Raw genomic sequence first — 21,531 nt, 5'->3', positions numbered from 1 at the left:
GTTCCCTGCTGTAGCGCATGAGATGCAGATGCACACCCGTCCGAACAAGTTTGTTCGAGGACCTGGGTTCGAGGGCTTGCTCGAGGACTTGCTCGAGGACTCGTCCCGTGCGCTTCTGCTGCCGCTTTCGAAATAAAATACAATTTAAATGACTCGGGTGAGGAAGCACGGAGGGGGCCTCCGCAGGACGAACCTGAGGGCCAATTTAGATGGCCTGCCTTATCGCAGAGGCTCTTCACAAAAAAAAGCAGCTGAAATAAAACTAAATAAAATTGGATCTTTTGGTCCGATTTTGCCTTTGACCGCCAGAGCCACGGCGTGGCCACGGCCATCGCGCTGCTCTGCGAGCCGCCACGGCCGCCACGGACGGCACGGAGGTTTAGCGAATCGACGGCCCCATTTTCTTAAAATGACCCGGAACTCGGTGGCGGGGGCGGCAGTGAGAGGGAGGGGAAATAAAAAGAATGAAAGAGACGTGTTTCTATCTGGAAGGAAAATATCGATTTTCTTTTTCTTCTAATTCCGGCCAATCGGATTAAGACAGCCGGCGAGGAGGAATACTGCTAGATTGACACAATCCATTGTGGCGGTTTTTTGTCTCGCGCCGAGTCGCCCTTGTCCGACCCTCGAGCCGTGCCTTGCAGCGCAAAACCGGCAAAACCGGTGCCGCGGCTCCGTCACGGCCCGTCACGCCGCGCCTCGTCACACCTTCGTCGCGCCCGCTCACGCCCAAGGTCCCCGCCACCCCGCCACGCACTTTTTGCTGGACCTGAACGGAAACTTTTTCCGCGTGTTAGCAAAACTCAGACTCGGCCCCGCCCGGCCGTCTCAACCGTGTTCGTTATCCATGCGATTTGTTATCTCTCTTTTCACTCTCTCTCTCTCTCTCTCTCTCTGCTCCCCTTCATACCGCCTCTCTTTCTCTCCCTCTCTCTCGCTCCATGCCGTAATAGCCTGCCACCGCCCTCACCCGCCTTATTCTACGGTATTGCCAAGTATTCATCATTCCCATCCGTTCTCTCTTTCTCTCCCTCTCCACCTCTCTCACTCTCTTCGCCCGCCTGTGGCTTCGCGCCGCGCCCTTCCTCCGCCCTTGGTAATATTCAACGGGTGCACTCACCTCCCCTGATGCATGCTGGATGCGTGTCGGCTGTCCCTTTCTTTCATCATGACGCTTCTCTTTCTCCTCATCGCCCCCTTGATGCTGGTGGGACGTCCGAGCCCCCTCCCCCCCCGCGAGCACGGCGAGCAACAGCAGGGGGCTACACTGTGGGAAAAAAATCACAGTAAATCCTGTATAGTGATTAGTACAGCTGTCACTGTAGTTCAGAGTACAGGATTTACTGTACTTTTATAACAGGATCTACTGTACTTTGTACGGGATTTACTGTACCACAGGAGTGGAGTACGGAATATCCTGTACCAGGTACAGTAGATACTGTAGCCAGCACGGTAAATCCTGTGTTCTGAACTACAGTAAATCCCGGCAAAAAAAATTAACGGGATTCACTGTGGTTTTTTCGCACAGTGTAGCCGAGTGCATTCGTTCCGGCCGTCCCGGCTCCGGCGTCGATTTCCGCCTTGACTCGCCGAGCCGTTTTCCGATAGCAGTCGGTTCACGTAATAAGTGAGAGCCATCCGGCGAGGAAATGAAGGGTAGCGGGTGCTCGTTATATTTATATTTTGAAAAATAGAAAAGGACTTTGCAAAAAAAAGTATTTCATTGACCAAGAAAAATAATTTAAACAGAAAGTTGCTCTCTAGAGTTCCTCTGGACGCCTTCGTCCGTAGTACAAAGAATTTCATCCCTGCCTTACAAACTGTTTAGCGCAATTCTAATGCGGATAACTATGTTTGTGGTATACAGACAACCTTATCCAGAACAGGTACTTTGTATTTACGGCTAAAGCCAGCAATCAACGGATAGACTCATTAACTCATTAGCTGCCGTAGTTCTACAAATTCAATAGCGAGCTCAGTGGGGATCATTAGTCTCGAACACGGACACATCTGTCTGCAATTAAAGAGGATCAATATTCTCCACACCTTTATGGATATGACTCATACATAAGAACTCCAGGGTGTGAATAAAAAGTAAATGACACTTCAAACATCGGTGGCTAGATGCAGACCTGCCTGCTGCCTGCCTGCCTGCCTGTCTGCCTGTCTGCCTGTCTGCCTGTCTGCCTGTCTGCCTGCTGCCTGTCTGCCTGTCTGCCTGTCTGCCTGTCTGTCTGTCTGTCTGCCTGTCTGCCTGCCTGCCTGTCTGCCTGCCCGTCTGCCTCACGGCCTGCCGCCACCTGATTGGCCTTCGTTTATTTAACCGGCGAGGCCCTGCCGCTTCGCCGAGGCCGCGTTGCCTGCCGCGTTGGCTAATTAGTGCGGCATAGACTATGGTGCCGACAGGCCGTCTCTGTCGCACTCACACCTTGGCGGGGGCGTGTGCGAGAGAGACAGAGCGGCGAAGCGACGCCTCGGACGGGCTCGGCTGACTGGACTAACTGCGCGATTCGCAGCGCGTCGGGGCGACACAAGTCTCGAGGAGACAAAATAAGCAGCAGGGCTTTTGCACCGCCGCGCACCTCGGTGCTCTCGAAAAGAGGGGAAAGGATGAGGGCGGGACTGCCGCCCGCTGCCGCCTGGGTGCGTCCGTCGTGGCGGCACGGTAGAGTCTGCCTGCTCCGCTCAGCTCCGCTGCGTCCGTGCGCGCCGCGTCTGCTGGAGCGCCGTGGCGGCAGGCAACACGGGCGCAGGCCAGCGGCCGGGTTGCCTATCCCTCGATCCGCAGGCGCCCAGTGTCATCTCGGCATGGCGCACAGTGGGCTAGAAGACCGGTGGAGGCGGTCTAAATCCTGGAAGCCTTTTGAGCTCCAGAGTCGCTAAATGGGACTCGAACCCAACGTGTGACCCCACCAATGGATTGCTCTCCGAACGAGGAATCCATTGGCGGGGTCACACGATCGGTTCGAGTCCCATTTAGCGACTCTGGAGCTCAAAACGCCTCCACCAGCCTTCTGGCCCACTGTGCAGCGCGACGCCAGGCCACTCATTGCGCTCCTACTTTCGCGGTGTACCTGTGGCCAACCAACCCGGACTCGCTACAGCGCAGATGCTATCTCGGCCGGTCGTTTTTGTCCCACCATGGCGCGCCAGGTGGGGGGGGGGGGGGGGGAGGGTCGGCTCGCATTGTGTTCTTGCGAGCGGGACTAGTTTGGCGTACAAGACGCTAAGGACGGGGATGGCCTGCTCCTAGTTGGCCAGCTTTTACTAGATCACACTGTCAAAAACGTTTTAACTAATAGAGTCCCACTGTGCAAGCCCAATAGGGACAAAAATCTCTCTTTGTACATACCCCGCACCACAAGGCGAAGATGATCAATCTCTCGTTTGATGGGACCTCTTTAGCAGTACACCTCGAAAACCTCACGATCTATCTGAGCCTTCCGAAGTAGCTTCATACAACAAAGTATTTTGAGCACCCTTAAAGCTAACAAAGAAAACTGTTCGAAATTTACGAACTGCAATGCGTTGAAGGACCCGCCGTACCGCCGCCAATTCCTGGCGAATTACGGGTCGGAAACGGGTCGGCATCGGGTCGGCCGCCAACGGGTCTGCAACGGATCTGCAACGGGTCGGCGCCCCGTGCACGTTGACAGCGCGTTCGTGCCGGCGCCCCGTTACTCTTTGCGCTAAATTATTATCCCAGCGCAATAGATTCCCAGACGAATTGCGCGAGATGCGACTAGGGAGGGGGGAGGGGTGGAATCCTCATCCCCCCGCCCCCTCCTCCTCCTTCTCGTGCACGTCAGCGTTATGTACAAGTCGATTCTTGTTGTTATCCTCGCCGCGTTAAAATTGATGTCCCTCGCGTGCGTTCCGTCTCCGTCTGCCGCCATGCCGGGCCGTGCTGGCGCGGGCCGCGGCGCCGGCGGTGCGAGCAGGACGCCAACAAGTGCGTCTGCTCTCACGCAGCCGAGCCGCCGCCGTGCCGCCGCCGTGCCGCCGCCGTGGCCATCGACCAGCGTCGCGTGCCCATCGCGTGCTGCACGCGTGCATTGCGTGCGACACTGCCCGCAGCACCGCCGTGTTTTACGCTATTGGATCAATTTGGGGCTCCATTGTGCCAAAGAAATGACCTGCTGTCAGAGCCGCAGCGCTCCAGAGCGGCTCAGAGCGGCTCCAGAGCCCCCGGACAAAGGCATCAGGCGGGTGTTGAAAGTCACTCGGGTTAATCAGGCAGGTGTTTGGCGCGTCCTTGACATTCGCTGTCGTGCTGCCACACTGGCGGCGCGCGGGGATTCGATGGGCCGCACTGCACAGGGGGCCAGAAGGCCGGTGGAAGCGGCCGAAACTCTAGACGCGTTTTGAGCTCCAGAGCCGCTAAACAGGACTCGAACGGAACTTATGTGACCCCACCAATGGATTCCTCGTCCGAAGAGGAATTCGTTGGTGGGGCCACACGTTTGATTCGAGTCCCATTTAGCGACTCTAGTGCTCAAAACGCGTCCGGGATTTTAACCGCTTCCACCGATCTTCCGGCCCACTGGGCACTGCGTTCATTGTTTTCCCGTCCCTCCACTGTATTATTGAGCTTCCGAAACAGATGGGGAAATCTCAGTCTGTCTATTTACGCGGCTGCAGTAGTAAAAGTTATGTTGCCGCCAGTGAGAGGGCTCTCGCACTCCTGCGAGGCAGAGAGGGGGGGGGGGAGCCATCGGCCTGAAAAATGCCGGGCTTAGGCGTTCCGTTCGAGTAACGCTGGGAGAGTGCGCCGAGCCGAGCCTGGCCGGGCTGCTTGCCCCGGGGAAATTAATATTATCGCGATCCGGTGCGGGCGGGGCGGGGCGGGGCGGGGCGGGCCGCCAAAATGTAGACTCTCATGCACCGCAGTGACACACGGCCGCTTAGCGAGACAAATCGCACGAATGCCTTGCGCTGATACAAGCAAATGGCTTCCTAAGTTGGGGGCGGGACAAAAAAAAATCAAAACATATTTTAATTAATTTTTTTTCCGTCCAGAACTTTTGGATTCTCTCTTCTTTTTTGCGCGATTCGCGTGATTCTTCGCAGCGGGTGCTGACCAGGCATTATTCGTCCTCGTTGCCTCGCGATTCGTGCAAGGGAACCCCGCGGAACCCCGCGGAACCCCGCGGAACCCCGCGGAACCCCGCGGAACCCCGCGGAACCCCGCGGAACCCCGCGGAACCCCGCGGAACCCCGCGGAACCCCGCGGAACCCCGAGGGAAGCGAAGTGACGAAAGGAGTTGGGGGACTCGGGGGACATCTGTCTGCATCCGAAAGCCGCCGCCATCGCCGCCGCCAACGGTTGACCTCTTAATCCTCAAATGAAGAAACTTGGAACGGTGTTCTGTTTAAGGCAACTTGGCCCCCTTCACTCCGATTTCATTAAGGCGACCGTCCTCCGCCCTCGGCGTGGCGGCACGGCACGGCACGGCACGGCGGCAAGTTTGTCCCGCAACTTCTTTTCGCTGATCGGGCCGGAATGGAGTAGTGACCGAAAACGCGGCCGCAGAGAGGGAGTTGTTGCACTGGGAAAAGGGGGAGAGGGCGCAGGGCGCTGCAGTCCCGCGGGAAGGGCCGAAGGACCAAGGACCGGGGGCCGGCCGGCTCCTACATCACGAGGATCCCGTTTCGGAAAGTTTTCACCCCGAACGCGTTTTCACTGGAATGTCTCTCTCTCTCTCTCTCTCTCTCTCTCTCTCTCTCTCTCTCTCTCTCTCTCTCTCTCTCTCTCCACGATGTTCCATATGCGTGGCGCAGACCAGCAGGCTGGTGTCAGCCAAACTGTTTGCGAAGGGGAAGAATTCGGCCGGCCTTGGCGGCGGGGCTGGGGCTGGCAGGAGGCGCCCTTGGTGGCCGTGCGGTGTGTCTCCTGTGGAGTGGGGGGGAGAGGTAGTGCCATAAGAGACACGGCATTGCCGGCCAGTGAATAAAGCTGCACCAAGATATAATAGTGGAGAAAAACAAATTCGGTACGTTTAATTTTCAGAGGTTAGTTACAATGCACCGCGTGTAGGGAGAATCTTCACCACAAGGCTTTTGAGAGTGTGGTCCGATGCCCCCTCGGCCCTCCACCTTTTCCCTCGCCGCGTGACGTCCCGATTGGCTTCGGGCCGGGCCAGGCCGGGCCAGGCGCACCTGGACGCTCTGTCTCTCTCGCACCCACGGAACGCCGAGAGTCGCGCCACAGAGACAGGGCGGCGAAATCGCCGGCAGCGGGAGGGAGTGCTATGCCGGGCACAGTGGGGTGGGGACGGCGGCGCGACGTCAACCCTTCAAAGTCGCTGCGTCTCACTCTTTTTGTGTTGTCTGTTTGCAGGAGGACTCGAGGCCTGCGTGGACTGTGGACCCGCCGCCGCGCTCTGTGCTGGGCCCCCACAGCCCCACTCACGGACACCCGCCGGGACACCCGCCGGGACACCCGCCGGGACACCCGCTGGCGCCGGGCAGAGGGTCCCCGCCCTTCACCCGGCTCCACCCGCGCCACGCCAGCCCCTCCAGGCAGTCGCTGCAGTCCGGCAGCCTGCAGTGCAGGTACGACCAAATCCCTTTTAACAGACATTTTTCAGGTACTGAGGGAGGGAGCAGCGTGTAATCGTGATTACGCGTTCCAGAGAAAAAGAAAGGAGTTTGCTGTGTTTCACCTCAGTCAACGTAAAAAAAAAATTGGCACGAAATTTTCTAGCTTTAAGTTGTTGCTTTCGCTGCCTTTGCTGGAACGAAAGCAAAACACACTCAAACGGATCCGCATTCATCGCCTCGAATTAAAAAGGGGGGAAATCCTTGACTGCGGTTGTATTCGAACCCGCGCCCTGAAAGGCCTGAAAGGCGCTGGTTGGCGGGGTCGGCGCTTGCATCCCTGCAGGTGCTGGGCCGGCATCGGAAGGGCGTCTGCATCAACACGTGGCTCGGCTAATTTTCCGGAAGTCTTCCTCGCGCGTTGCGATGCTACCAACTTTCCCCCATAAAACTGTCCATTTTCACCAAGTTTGGCGCTGAGTTATCCCTTACCGCGCTGGAGGCGCTGGGGCCCTCGGCTCCTGGGCCCGGGACCCCCCGCAGTGGCAGCGCGACTGGGGCCAACAGCTTTCGGTTTCAGCGCTGGCGGGCCAGTCAGCAACGATTTCGCTCTCTTGATGATGCACATTATGGCCGCCGAGCCGCCGGGCCGCCGCGATGGACTTTGCACAAGTTTGCGCCTCAGTTCGCACCTAGGAAAGGGCACAGGCCGAACACGTTGGAACACTTGTGTACGCGCGCGTGTTTTCGAATGTTTGTGTGTGTGTGTGTGTGTATATATGTGTGTGTGTGTGTGTGGAGGGGGGGGATTTGTGTGTGTGTGTCTGGGCGCATGCGCACTGGACGTGCATGCGGAATGCGAGCACTTTAATTACCCGCGAAGAGTGTTTTTGTACTCACAAATGTACGCGAGTTAAGAGATTGGCTTGGCGCCGCTTGGCGCGCACCGTGGCGGCGGCCTGGCCCGGCGCGCGTTTCGAAATAAACGATTCCGCAGACGGCGGGGAGGAAGGGGGGGGGGGGCGCAGCGCCAGGTTTCCTTCCACCCGAGTTTGCAGCCATGTTTTGCCTGGCACAACGCTCCTGACAAAACAGCCTGACCCCGCAGACGGGCGTGTCGGTCGAGGCGTGCTGGTGGAGGGGCGGGGCGGGGCGGGGCGGGGGCGGGGCGGGGGCGGGGCGGTTCCCTGCTGTCACTTGTCGTCCTGCGTCGCTTCACACCGCCAGGAATATTGCATTCCCCTTCGCCCGCGCGCGGCATGCTCCATTGTGCGCCGGGCGTGTTAAAAATGTCGGCGAACGGCGCGAGAAAAAGCGAGGGAAACCGAGGGAAGACCGCTTCCGCGCAAATGGCGCGTGCCTCCCCCCCGTAATAGATGGCATAACTCGCTCGCAAGCGTTGTTGCTTTGAGGAGTGCTCTGCCTGACCGCCGGGCCGGGCCGGCTCGGCTTCGCAGAAGGAAGGGAAGGGTTATCGGGCCGCGACGGCTTAAGTGCTCGGGCCAGTGCGTTGTTACCGCCAGTGCTTGCGAGTAGCGGCAGTACTGTACGGCTCGCGACGTCCGGCCAACAGCCATGGCACTGCGCCGAGCACTGCGCAGCTCAGCGCAGCCTCGATATGGAAATGAGAACACGGCAGCGTACATGAGCCCCCGCCTACCTTGCGCACCGCCTTGCACACCACTGCCTTGTGCCACCACCACCTTGCGCCACCGCCTTGCGCCACCACCGCCTTGCGCCACCACCTTGCGCCACCGCCTTGCGCACTACCGGCCAGGCCGAGCGGCCAGCAGCGGCGCCGCGACTGGAGCTCAGTTGCTGCTTAAAATGCAGGGGCTGTCGCGCGACCCCGTGTCCCAGGCCCAGGCCCAGGCTCCCAGGCCCAGGCCCAGCTGGCACGGCCAAGCCTGGCCTGCCCGGCCGAGGTCTAGGCTGCCTGTCTCATCAGCCAATTAGCGTGACGCGCGCAAACGGCCGAACGGGAAACGCAACGCAATCAGAAGGCCTGGCCATTTCGGCAGAAAGCCTCCCGCAGGACGACCAAGGCGGCAGGATGCAGACAGGAAAGTAGCTTCCCCTCAAGGTCGTGGCCGGGCTTCTCCGGGCAGCGAGTCGGGCAATGCTGCGCCTGGTCAAGATTGGCGGGCGAAACGAGCCTGCCAGGACCACCACCCACCACGCACCAGGACCGCCGGGACGACGGGGCTCTTGCGGCCCTCCACGGCGCGGGGGTGCAGGGAGGCGCGCGGGTCGCGCGTTGTCGCGACACGTGTCTGCGAAAGGGAGGGGGTAGAACGAGGCAACTTTGCAGACGCCTGCGGCCTGGACCCGTTGACAGTCCATGATGCCGTTTACCAGTGCTGGGTGCAGCAGGCTCGTATTTCACGACCCCAGGCTTGGCAGTGGGGCACCCACCAGTGGGCCAGCAGCGCCAGCAGGCACGCCGAGGCACGCCACCCACCCACAGCCGTCATCCCCCGCCCCCACCTCGTCCAGACCACGACTACTGAATCGGCAAGGGGTTCAGTATCATCAAGCTCCGCCATTTCAGGCGGCTGATCTGGCCGAGCCGTTTAAGATTCCGTCGGCGGTGCTCCGAGCCGCTTCCCCTCCGGCCCCGCCCCTTCACCCCTCCGCCCCGCCCAAGTCCGCCTTGCCCTGAATCGGTACTACCGACTGCGTGCCAGTCCCATTCACGCCTGCATCTAAAGGTTCATTCCCCTACCTCACTTTTATTACCATGACCTAGTGCAGCGGTTCTCAACCTTTTGCCGATTCGAGACCCAAAACCGCAGCTGAGAATTATTTTTCGTGTCGCGGTGGTGTCGCAAGAAGATCATACCAGTATTAATGGTGGAATAAAATCATGCCGCCATACATTTAAATAAACATTCTTATGTGCTTTCACGTTAGCGTTAGCTTTAACGGTTTTTTTTTTCGCATTGTTTTTCATATTTTTCATTGAACTTTTTATGTTTTAAGGAAGTTGCTTTCCTCAATTCAGCATCTTCGCCAAAAAATATTAAGATTTTATGGTTTTCGGCTGTACTATAATGCCGTCTGGATTCCGTTCCCGCGTGAATTTGTCGGACGCTTGCTTTGGCGGGTGTGGAGATGCGGCATCTGTGGCAGCCATCCATGACAGGCTGGCTGTGCTACGCCGCGCCACGCCCTGTCACGCTACGCCACGCCACCGAGACGGCCCATCAGTGAGGGATCAGCCCAGTGACTGCGAATAAGCGTTCAGCCCCGCGCTGTTCTGCGAATAGCGGCCCGTCGTGCTTCACCACCTGTCCTGATGGGGCGTTGTTCCTCTTTGTTCCTCCCGCCGTGGATTCTTTCCAATCACGGAGAGGCCACACAAGGGAGTCATTACTCTCCGAGCATGGCGGCGTGCGGCGGGCCGGCCTTCCCGAACTATGCTATCCCTCTCTCTCTCTCTCTCTCTCTCTCTCTCTCTCTCTCTCTCTCTCTCTCTCTCTCTCTCTCACGAGACATCGCGTAGGGGTGCGAGAGAAACGGAGGCAGCCCCCCTCGGCCACGCGGACGAGGAAGAGAGGCACTAATTAGTCCCTGATTACTGGTTGCGTACAAAAGGGACGTCCCAGCTGTCAAAGCGCGCCTGTCCTTGCCAAGGATGAGCAGGATACACCCCCTCAGGTTTTCACGGTGGAAAAATACGCCCCGAAAGCCGCACCAGTTTAGCAGCAACAGCAGGAGGAGGGAAAAAAGTCGTCTTTCTCTGCAATTTTTTTTTCGACACTGATAATGCGCGGGCTATTGCCGCGGGGCTGAGCTTGTCGCGGATCCTTTGGAGGAGGAGCGTGGCGTCGGGGCGCGCCCTCAGTTTCTCGGGCCGTATATCTACCGCTCCGATGTGTGTGTGTGTGAGAGAGAGAGAGAGAGAGAGAGAGAGAGAGAGAGAGAGAGAGAGAGAGAGAGAGAGAGAGAGTGCGCGCGCGCACCCTCGCGTGGGAGGATGTACTGCTGTGTTAGTGTGTGCCTCCACGTGTTGAAAAGAGCCAGGCATTTCGCCTCCGCCCTTCACATAAAAATGTCGCTCCTCTCACTCACACACACACACAGACACACACACACACACACACACACACTCACACACACGAGCACGCGCGCGCTCAGCTGCACGCCAAAGCGTGCGCCGTAACAGCTGCAGTAGCTATTTTCCCGGTATTTGAAGCCGAGTGTGCTACTTGCAATTCCCGGCGGGCGCGGAGGGACGGCTGCTTTGTCTCGCCGCGACACTTCGACCCCTGGTTCGACTCCCGCTATCATCTACGCGTTTTGTTTGTGTGTTCTTTTAAATTTTGTCTTTTATTTGCCATGAAAGAAACACAACAATGACGGTGTACTTGTCATGATCACAATAACGCTGCCAGAAGGGCGAAGGGACCCGCAGGGACCCAAAGGGACTCAAAGGGACCGGGGTGGCGTCGCATTCAAAGTTGTGTCAATACAGAGATTAATCCTATTGTAGTATCGTGATGGGGAAATATTGCTCTCGCTCGCACACCCCCACACGCACACTCAGACCCCTCCCCCCTTTTCCTCTCACACACACACACTCACACTCACACACAGCGATAAGCCTTTGGCTACATGAACTTGCCCCACTCGTGGGCACACATTCTTTTCACCCCCTCTATAGCAGACGCTTTTCACGGAATCTGATTGGATCCGAAATATGCAGCTTAGCGTGTGCGGGGGCGGTCCAGATAAAAAAACAAAAACAAGCATAACAGCAGCTTTTCACTTCCTTTCTCTGGCGGGGCGAGTGCCTCATATCCTGGCAGGCTTATCCTGGCAGGCATATCCTGGCAGGCATATCCTGGCAGGCATATCCTGGCAGGCATATCCTGGCAGGCATATCCTGGCAGGCATATCCTGGCAGGCATATCCTGGCAGGCATATCCTGGCAGGCATATCCTGGCAGGCATATCCTGGCCGGCATATCTTAGGCATGTCCTGGTAGGCATGTCCTGGCAGGCATATCTTAAAGGCATGTCCTGGTGGGCATGTCCTGGCAGGCATGTCCTAGTATGCATGTCCTGGCAGGCATGTCCTGACAGGCTCATCCTGGCAGGCATCCTGGCAGGCATACCCTCGCGAGATTTGAGGACGCCTCAGCTCGCCCCCAGCGCTCAGCCGGCCCGCCCGGGGGCTTGCCTGGTCTTGCCCGGGGGTTGATCCAGTTAGGGCGGCGTGTAGATATGGCCCTGTTAGGCTGGCAATCGAATTTCCCGCCACAACGAGAGGAACAAAAGGGGGCGTGGTGGCGGAACCAGGAAGCAGAGAAGCAAGCCGAGCGGACAGTGGCCGTGCTCTCTGGCGGCGCCAAAAAAACGCTATCAGCCTCGTTTGGTTGCAGTTGGGCGACTAAGCAAAGTTTTGATTCTCTTTTTGTTTTTGTTTGTTTGTTGTTTTTGAAACAAGTTTCAAGGCCGCGGTGCTGGATGCGCTCCGTGGGCTGCCGAATGGTGTGCACGGTGTGGCACGGCGTGGCACGGTGTGCTCGGTTGTCCCGCCGCAGACCCGGGCCGGAGTGCCGGTCCCCGAGGAGGGACCGTGGAGGGAACGCATTGTAACCTCTCCTTTCGTTCTTGTTTGTTCCAGCCTGGCGTCCTCGACTGCCGACCTGACTGCCGATGCCCTGCAACTAGAGAAAGCCATACGCGACAACGACACCGCCAAAGTAAAGAGGTTCTTGGATCTCCACCACGACAAGTTCCAGGTGAGTTTGGGGAGGTCTCCGCCGGGCGGCGTGCGCCATAAGTCCCCGCGAGTCCCCGCTAGCAGTGCCGCCGGTGGCCGATGCAGAGATTCAATCACCTTTAGCCGAACTTTCCGAGGCTACTGCTCCAAAACTAGCTGCGTTCGAAACGCATTCCCACATTTTTTGACGCGAGGTCGGCAACAAATAATCGCCAAAAATCCTTTACTAAAACGTCATCGTTTAAAATTTGCCCTAGGTCACCACCCCTAGGCTGGGCACCGCGAGCGCCTTGGGGTGCGCGACACGTGCAGTAGGAACAAGAACCCCCTCCACCGCGGGGACTCGCTTTTGTCGCACTTGCTTTATTGATTTTCCCGCCGTTTTCTTCGCCGCCTCCACGGCCTGCGCGGCCCGCTCGCACGCGTGATGCAGGCGCTGCAGGCGCTGCGGGCGTTTACAGTGGCGCGTGCGTGCGCCGCGTTGGCACGACTGGGTCAAGGTCACCAAGGGCGGCAGCGCGGCGGCAGCGCGGCGGCAGAGAGGCCCTTAAAAGCCCATTGTCGCAGCGAGCGCGGCCGACGCGGCTCGGAGTCGGAGATACTCCCTGCCTCACCGTAAAGTGCATTGTGGCGCGGGGTACGTCCCCCACCTTGCGCCGGCCGCGGCCACGCCGGCCACGCCTCGCACTAATACGAATCTGACTTTATAATGCGGCCGGCGCTTCCTTCCCGGACGCCGCATGGACGCAGCAGTGAGCGTGGCGGCGAGCGTGACGGCGAGCGTGGCGGCGAGCGTGCGGCGAGCGTGACGGCGAGCGTGGCGGCGAGCGTGGCGGCGAGCGTGACGGCGAGCGTGCGGCGAGCGTGCGGCGAGCGTGACGCGAGCGTGGCGGCGAGCGTGCGGCGACGTGACGGCGAGCGTCGGCGAGCTGCGGAGCGTGGCGGCGACGCGCGTGGACGCCGTTTTCTGGCGTGGGCAATACGGTGAGCCGGCCGACCCTTCCCTTCCCGGACTTCCCCCACAGGCCCTCCAGTCAGGCCTCGCCGTCCTCGTCGTCCTCGCCGTCCTCGTCGTCCCCGTCGTCCCCCGCACAGCAGCCAAATTGCATCTCGTTTCCAGGAAAGGCGGTCGCCGGCCCTGAGGTCGCCCGGTTGCCGCCCCCGCCCCGCCCCGCCCCGCCCCGCGCCGCCCCGCCGACGGATCGGCGCGACCGCTGCGCTGCGCGTTGCACTTATCGCCGCGGGCAAGCCGCGCCGCGGGGCGCTAAAAAAGAGAAGCCAACAATTATCCGACTGTGGCCCATGATCGTCATTAAAACTAAACGCCTGTGTAAGTGGGTCATTACCGGGAGTGGGCCGTGGGGCCGCCGGGCGCCGCGGCTGCAGTGGCGGCCGAAACAAGGCGGCCTCCGAAAGTGGGGCGTTGCGAAGCGAAAGTGGGTCACCCCGTCAAATCGGCAATTCGGCCGCCACACCCTCACTCTCACACACACGCGCACACACACACGCACACGCACACACACACACATACACACTCGCACACGCACACACACACAGGCACGGCGGCCGTGGGGTCAGCGGTCGGCGCGGGCAACGAATGGCTCTAAGGACGTGCCCAAGTGCATGCGCGAGGACCGGAGAGGACCGGCGAGGACGGGGTGGCGCGAGGGGCCCAAGTGGCGCAGTAGGCCCGAGTGTAGGGGCGCCTACTGACGGCCTGCCTGCCTGCCTGACGGTCCACTGCCTCCCCAATGATGGGACTCGTTAAAAAATTGCGCCAGGGAGAGGGGCGGGCGTGCTTCAGTTCCCTATCACCTGGAGTGGCGGGCTGGGGCGGGGCGGGGCGCGGCGGGGCGGGGCGGGCTTGGCCAACCCCAACGGGGCGCCCGCCGGGGACTCCGCGACCGCCAAGCCCATCTCAGTGTTGCCAACCGGAACCGGGAAAGAAAACAGAAAACATTTTGCTGCAGGATGCGAAATTCGTCTCACGCGTCGAGGAAGAAATCAAGACATTTTCTCATACTGCATTTTCGTAGAATTTTCTCATTAAAGTGGACTTGTTTGGAAGTGGCGTGGCGTGAGGGATTCTTTTCCCCCGTGGGGGTTTGCGCACTACTCTGTATATTTTCGTCACGGCTGTCCCTCGCATTTCTCCTCCTCTCTTTCCACGGGCACACTCCAACCGAGGTTTTATACCTCGAGTGGCTTGCCTGGTTACCTTTATACACTGCACCCCCTCCCTCCCTTCCCTACCTCTCTCTCTCTCCTCCCCGGCTCACATACGCTCACATACAGGGGCACGCGGGCGGGCATACACACATAAACACAGGCGCGGCTTACACACACACACACACAGACACTCACGTGCCCAGTAATGTTATTAGACACACTTCTGGCGCGTAAAAAGCCGGGCGTAATGCTCTGCCTGTAAATATTTCAAGGCGTGCCGCGCGTGCTGCGGCGTGCCGAGCCGCGCGATCTCCGCCCCGCGACGCCGCGACGCGCCCTATCCCAATCACCACGCCCCGCCTGGAGAGTGCCGTGGCATGGCGTGGCATGGCGTGGCGTGGCGGGAACCGAGCCTCTCGGCTGCTCTCGGCACGCATCAGCGCACCGGAAACCGGAAGAATGGCTCGGCGCCGTGCTCGACCAACCGAAATGCGCGGCTCCACAAAGTTCGGCCCTCGGCGCTGCCACCTGCGGGCTGGCCGCGCCGGCAGTGTGCCGGCAGTGCGGCGCGCCAGAGCGACTGACTGGCCGGCCAGTCCGCGCCGCGCCGCCGCGCTCCCAATGAGTGAGAGAGAGAGGGACGGTCTGTTTACTCAAAGTGGCGGAGTACACGAGCCGTCGTGTTCAGCAGACACCCCCAATGGGGCTGCCGAACGGCCGGGTAGCGACTCTATATCCCCGCCCCCTCCCCGCCCCCACCCCCGTCCCCGGCCCGCCCCCGGATCCACCGCACACAGGCCGACACAGGCCCGGCGTCTCTTTGGGTCAGCACTGCAGGGGGAGCGGAGCATAAATATTGAACAGCAGGGGCGGCGTGCGTAGTACACCACACACACACACACACACACACACACACACACACACACACACACACACACACACACACACACACACACCAACACCGGCTCGCGCGTGGAGTCACTTACATGCCAACACATATCACGCGTACATGCACATTGGCATTGCACATGCCGCCCCCGTGCTCCTGCACTGCCTGCACTGCCTGCACTCTGGATCGAGAGATTGCCGAACTAACTCCCCCACCCGGCCGCCGCCTCATTACTGCAATGCGCGCCACTGCCGACCGATTCCGCAGATTCATTTCGTCGCTCTGTCTCTGTCGCACTCCTTCGGGTGGGGGAGGGGGGAGACCCCGTGAGTGCGAGAGAGACAGTGTGTCGGAACGAGACACTGTGCAGTCTGCTGCGTCGTCGTCCGCGGCACTGCGGAGCGCCCGACGGAGCGAGGGTAGGCACTCCCGCCACGCAGCCGCGCGTCGAGGGCAGCCTACGCTGGCACCTGCAGGCGCGCCGAGGCTCAGCGCGCCTTTTTCCCCCCTCCCCTCCCCCTCCCCTCCCCCTCCCCTCTCCCTCTCCCTCCCCCACCCTGCAGCACAATTCCACGCCAACGAGTGACGCGCTGGTCCGCTCGCTGCCCCCGTGCGACGTGCGCCCCCTCCGCGTGTTTGGCAAACACGGTCGCCCCACGCCCGCCGGCCAACTCCCCGATGTTGCTTGTTGTTGTTGTTATCGTTGTTTTTTTTTGTCGTCGTCGTCGTCATGTCTGATCGTGTGACCGCCTCTTTTCCTCCGGCGCAGGTGAACCTCCATGGCAGCCTGCTGGACAAGTCGTCCTCCGACTCGCAGAGCCAAGATGTGGAGATCCTGCTGCGCAAGTCCAAGACCCTCCTGGACCGGTAAGTGATAAGTGCGGGCGCAGTGGGAAGGTTTCGTTGAAACACGCGGATTTTTAATCCTTCGAGTAAGAGAGTTCAGGTACTTATCAAGTGTCAAGGGCCTTTTGAAGGGCATAGTAGAGAGTTTAGGTGCGTACCTTTTTGAGGGTGTGAAAATAGAGGTGATCTGATAGACGTCTCTGGCGGCAGTCCACCACCACCATTCCCCCTTTTTTGTTGCCTTCCTGAGACTCTCGGAATGCAGTTGCCCCGAGAATCTGGTCATGCAGGGCGTGTTCGGCTCGCCGCTTCACTGTTTTCGGGGAATGCCACCTGTAGGCGAGGGCGCTACTTAGGCTGCAGTGGCGGCGCTCGGCGGTGCACGGCTCCAAGTTCGGGCAGATTCACCGCGAGGACCCGGCAGGGCGAGGCGGGGTCCTGGTTAATGGGCTGGACGGGGCAATGAGGCACGAAATGCTGCCGTGTTGGCAAGGCGTCGCAAGCATCGCGAGCCCTGCGTGCGAGGCGCGCCACAGTGGGCCAGAAGACCGGCGGAGGCGGCCGAAACTCCGGACGCGTTTTGAGCTTCCAGACTTGAACCGAACGTGTGACCCCACCAATGGATTCCTCGTTCGGAGAGTAATCCATTGGTGGGGTCACACGTTCGGTTCGAGTCGCTTTTAGCGACTCTGGAGCTCCGTCCGGGGTTTTGTCCGCCTCCACCGGTCTTCTGGCCCACTGCGCGAGTCATGCGAGGATCGAGGAGAGCAATGGCGGAGCGACACCGCCTCCTGCCGCTCCTCTCGTTTCCATTTTTAGGCACGAAGTAGCCTTATAGTATACCCAGGACTCAGCCGGCTCGAGATTTGATTTGTGTGGCCCTTTATGCATTTCGGAAGTTTTCTATACGATTTTAATGAGATTTTGCAGACTAGTAGAACTTTGAACGCTGATTCTGATGTTGAAATCTGGTCAAAAATTTGGTGGCCAATTTTGAGAAATTTGCTGTCAAAATCGCCGTTTCCATGGCAAAACTCGACTCGTCAAAGGAAAAAAAAGGGAGTGGGGGGAGCCGAGCCGGGGCGGACCAATAGCGGAGCTTCTTTTTGGGTCTGTACAGCTTACTCCAAAAGCTGAAAAAGCAACGTTCGAAATGAAAAATTTCTTTGACTGCAGGTAGACAAGATGCAACAATAGAATTGGTGCCGGTTCGAACGCAGTTTTTCGGGTAGAACTATCCAATAATACTTCTTGATTGGAGTGTTTTTGGACGCACTAGGACCACTTCGCTCCACCTCGCGACTTGCAGTGCTCATGTTCCTCGAACAAGACTCACCCGCGTTTCGAAACCATCCCTCCCGAGTTTATGAAGTTTGTCAAACCAACCGTCGTGGTGTTGATACGTTGTAAGGGAGAACTATTACACAGAATTGAAGAAAACATGACTAGAGAACCATAGCCTTTTGAAACAAGCCAAACAATTCAACGTCCACAACAATGGAGGGGCAGTTTTAATGCGCGACTGCTGGCGCTTTCAGCTTCGCGATTTTCGCAAGGGCGCAGACGCCGAGAAAGAAGTTGCCAACCCGAGAAAATTAATTTACTGCCTTCTTTCTGCTAAGAACATTTTAATCATGATGGACTTCAAAGATGTTCCATTGTCAGAACACTGCGGAATACATTAGCATTGGAATTTTTTGAATTTACCAGCATTTTGATTTCTATTTATTGTCAAGTTTAAATTTCGACGGATGGCACATCGACCACATTGGTACCACTGCCATTGGTAGTCCCCTGAGCCACAACTTCACAACACCACTTCTTTTACTTCTCCACACTCTTACAAAATAATCAAATTGACTTCGTGACTCCTAGGATTTCTTGAAATCGTATTTTTTTTTTCATTTTTTTTCTTCTTTCGCCTCCCGTGGAGGGCCGGCAATTAATATTCATAGACTCGAAGTAGATGCGATGTTGATTCGAAGCGGCAACTCGGCAGGCGGCAGCGCTCCCATTTGAATAAACCAGCGAAACTACGCGTACAAAATGGCGCCAACTTTGGATTAACAACGACGCGGTACCGGCGGCGCGACGGCCGAGACAGCAGCGCAGCGTCGCGTCCGGCCAATCGAAACTCGTCGCACGCAGCGGGGCAGCCAGGGCCAGCCGAGCCAGGGCCAGCCAGACGCGTCTGGTCGCGCCGCGCCGTGCCGTGCCGTGCCGCGCCGCCCTCAGGGAACGACTCGGGCCCGGCCGTCCTGCAGGGCCCAGGGCCCAGGGCAGACCGGAGCGGCCCAGGGCAGCGCGGGCCCGGCCCTACGCGCCCTTCCGCACCACAGACTCCGCTGCCCCGCTGACTGGACTGGGCCTAGTGATTTTATTTTCAGACACCACCACGCTCGCGAGCCGGGCCTCGAGCCTCCCACCGGCATTGGAAGTTTGTTGGCCTTTGTTGGCCCCGCTGTCGGGCTGTCCGCGTTCTCCCCACGACGGCCGGGCCGTCTCGGCTCGGGACGGAAACGCCCGGCACGCCCGAAACGCCTCATCGGTTCGCGCTGCATCGCGCTGCTTCGCGCTGCTTCGCGCTGCTTCGCGTTGCTTCGATTATTTTGCTGGAAACAAAAGATGGAGTCACGCGGACGCTGGGGAACGAGGCATTGCCGCGCCTCGGCCGCGCCTCGGCCGCACCGATCGCGGCGCCAACTTTCACCCCATTCAAAATAGCCCGGCAGCTCCACCCCGAGCGCCTTTCCCACACACACGAGCGGACCACCGCACCGTATTATTTTTATTATTTTCTCCCGTGCGCCGCCACACTGCCACGATGAGATATTGAATCCGTGACACGATGAGTCTGGCCTCCGCTCGCGCGGTCCCTGGCCGTCGTCGCCCGGGCCGGTGGGGCACATATTGGATATCGGGCCTTCGGTACCGTGCCACGCCTAGGTGGTCATATCTCCGTCCAGGAAGGGCCCGAAAGGGGATGTAGGGCCGCGGAGGCGGAGGATCTGGAGGTGGGGGCCATGGGAGCACGGCAGAGGACCTGGAGGTGGAGGCCATGGAGGTGGAGGCCGTGGAGGTGGAGGCCGTGGAGGTGGAGGCCGTGGAGGTGGAGGCCGTGGAGGTGGAGGCCGTGGAGGTAGACGCCGTGGAGGTGGAGGCTGTGGAGGTGGAGGCCGTGGAGGCGGAGGCCGTGGAGGTGGAGCCGTGGAGGTGGAGGCCGTGGGGGCGGAGGCCGTGGGGGCGGAGGCCGTGGAGGCGGAGGCCGTGGAGGCGGAGCGGGAGCGCCCTTGGCGGCCCTCCACGGCCAGGTGGAAGCCTTCCACTGGAAGGTCGCGGTCGGAATCCGGGCCTCAGAAGTCCAATCGAGCGGACCATTCCATCCAGCTCCGCAGTAAAAACGCACTGGTCCGGGCGCAACGCGGCGCAACGACCCACTAGGGCGAAACCAGCCAAACCCCATACGCCCCGAAAAGCATTTTGCAGAGTAGTATGCCGAAACGCGCGCCGCAGCCCGAGTAAGACACTAGAGCAGGCAGAGCGGGCTGGACCACTTCAAAAGGCATTTATTCATATTTTATATCGTCCATCAGCAGAGTGAAAAAAATTGGGGGGGGGGTCGGTGATGCCTCGTGACCCGGCGCGCCGTGGCGTGTGTGCCGTGGCGATGTAACGGGAACGGACCGCTGTAACGGAGTAGTGGGGAGCAGCGGGGCCCGGCCTCGACCGTGCGACAAATAGAGAACCGCTCCCTCAGGACAACAGACAAATCCCACTTATAAATCAGCCCTGCTCCCTTCCCGTCCCCCCTCTCCCGCAGCCAGTGAAGGCACTGGGAGGCACCAGCTCCGTTAGGGTTCGAGGCAGTTCGAGGTTTCAATCTTGAGCGAGGCCAAAACGGCTGTTTCTTTCCGGGACACTGCGGTTTGCCAGTGACGTCTCCTCGTCCTCCTTCCCCTCCTCTTTTCCTCTTCGTTCCGAATCCATATCGAGCGTGTGGTTGCCACATGACACTAAATAATCCAGGGACACCACGTACGTGTGTGTGTGTTCGCCGCGTTGCGACTTTTGCTACATGCAAGCCCTTTCAGCTCTCCCCCGTGGGAACGCTCTCACACAGGCACAGCTACCCTCTCTCTCTCTCTCTCTCTCTCTCTCTCTCTCTCTCTCTCTCTCTCTCTCTCTCTCTCTCTCTCTCTCTCTCTCTCTCTCACTCACTCACCCACTCACACACACACACACGCCGGCCAGTGACAGGCACGCACCTGGCGTCGGGGACCGCGAGGAAAGTGATGTTAGTCCTGCCCGGTGAAACGGGGCGTAATGTGAGCGGAAATGCGGCCTGGCGGCGGGGCTGCGGGGCTGGCGGGGCTGGCGGGCTGGGGCTGGCGGGGCGGTGGCGGGCTGGCGGGGCTGGCGGGCTGGCGGGCTGGCGGGCTGGCGGGGCTGGCGGGGCTGGCGGGGCTGGCGGGGCTGGCCGAGCTGGCGACGGATCGACTGATCCGCCGCGGTGACTCCGGAAACAGAAAGGTGTGAATCCGGGCCGTGAATAATGCAAAGGCCCAGAAGAAAAAACAACATAAAAACTTGAAAAGAGGAAAAAAATGACAAACAAAAGGCGCGGAATTTTAATAAATAAATTCGACAGCGCGGCGCCGCGGCGCGCGTTCTTCCTCTTTTTGCCGAGCGGGGCTGCCTCCAACGAGAGCTGCCTGAAGTCGCGCGCGCGACGTGCTGATTGTTGATTGGAGTGTACCTCTGGGGGTAAAAAATGCAGGGCAGTGGCGTAAGTGGAGCAGGAAGTCGGTCACACACAAAAAAAATAGAAATCGATTGACGGACCCGGAGTGACGAGTGAGGCACCAGGATAAAAACTCTGGCAGCGCTGGAAAACCGTGGCAACCTTTGAGGACCCGCTTTCAGTTGGTCATGCTTTAACAACTGCATTTGTTTAAATAGTCCGCCCCTTTCCCCCGGCGGGCGTGCCAAGGCGTGCCAAGGCGTGCTGCGGTCGGAGCCAGCCTTGCCGCCCTGCAGTCTTCTCTCTGCGTCCTTGCGTCCTTGTTTGGCGGTGTCGCCTCAAAGAAAGCAACGAGTTGAATCCCGCATGCCCCCGGGGCGTGGCAGGGCGAGGCAGGCCGAGGCAAAAAGACTGACTACTTGTCTTCGTCGAAGCTCTCTTCGTGTACGTGCCGCTCGTTCGCTTGCCTAGCCGTCTGTCCGTCCGTCTTCGTTCGTGTCAACACGCGCCTTCCCCTTATTTTTTCCCTCTGAAGCCGCAAATTTGCAAAGCTTGGTGTCTGAGACACAGCAATCACAAGACCACTCCCTAAGCCCCCCCAGAATCCCCCCGCTGT

At 59.3% G+C, this 21,531-nt stretch overlaps 1 protein-coding gene across 1 annotated transcript in view; it reads left to right on the top strand.

Annotated features, from left to right (window-relative positions):
• The window catches only part of LOC117641069, an 88,588-nt gene that overhangs the window by 46,160 nt on the left and 20,897 nt on the right, over window positions 1-21,531 (top strand). Inside the window, exons 3-5 of the mRNA XM_034378174.1 lie at window positions 6,341-6,555; window positions 12,172-12,289; window positions 16,098-16,195. Coding sequence (XP_034234065.1) covers window positions 6,341-6,555; window positions 12,172-12,289; window positions 16,098-16,195 — 431 coding nt within the window. The remainder of the gene's footprint in view (window positions 1-6,340; window positions 6,556-12,171; window positions 12,290-16,097; window positions 16,196-21,531) is intronic.

The sequence above is a fragment of the Thrips palmi genome, unplaced genomic scaffold, assembly GCF_012932325.1.
Source record: "Thrips palmi isolate BJ-2018 unplaced genomic scaffold, TpBJ-2018v1 HiC_scaffold_15, whole genome shotgun sequence".
In the NCBI taxonomy this organism is placed as follows: Eukaryota; Metazoa; Arthropoda; class Insecta; order Thysanoptera; family Thripidae; genus Thrips; species Thrips palmi.
The sequence above is the reverse complement of the archived record's forward strand: the minus strand, read 5'-3'. Positions and strand labels throughout refer to the sequence as shown.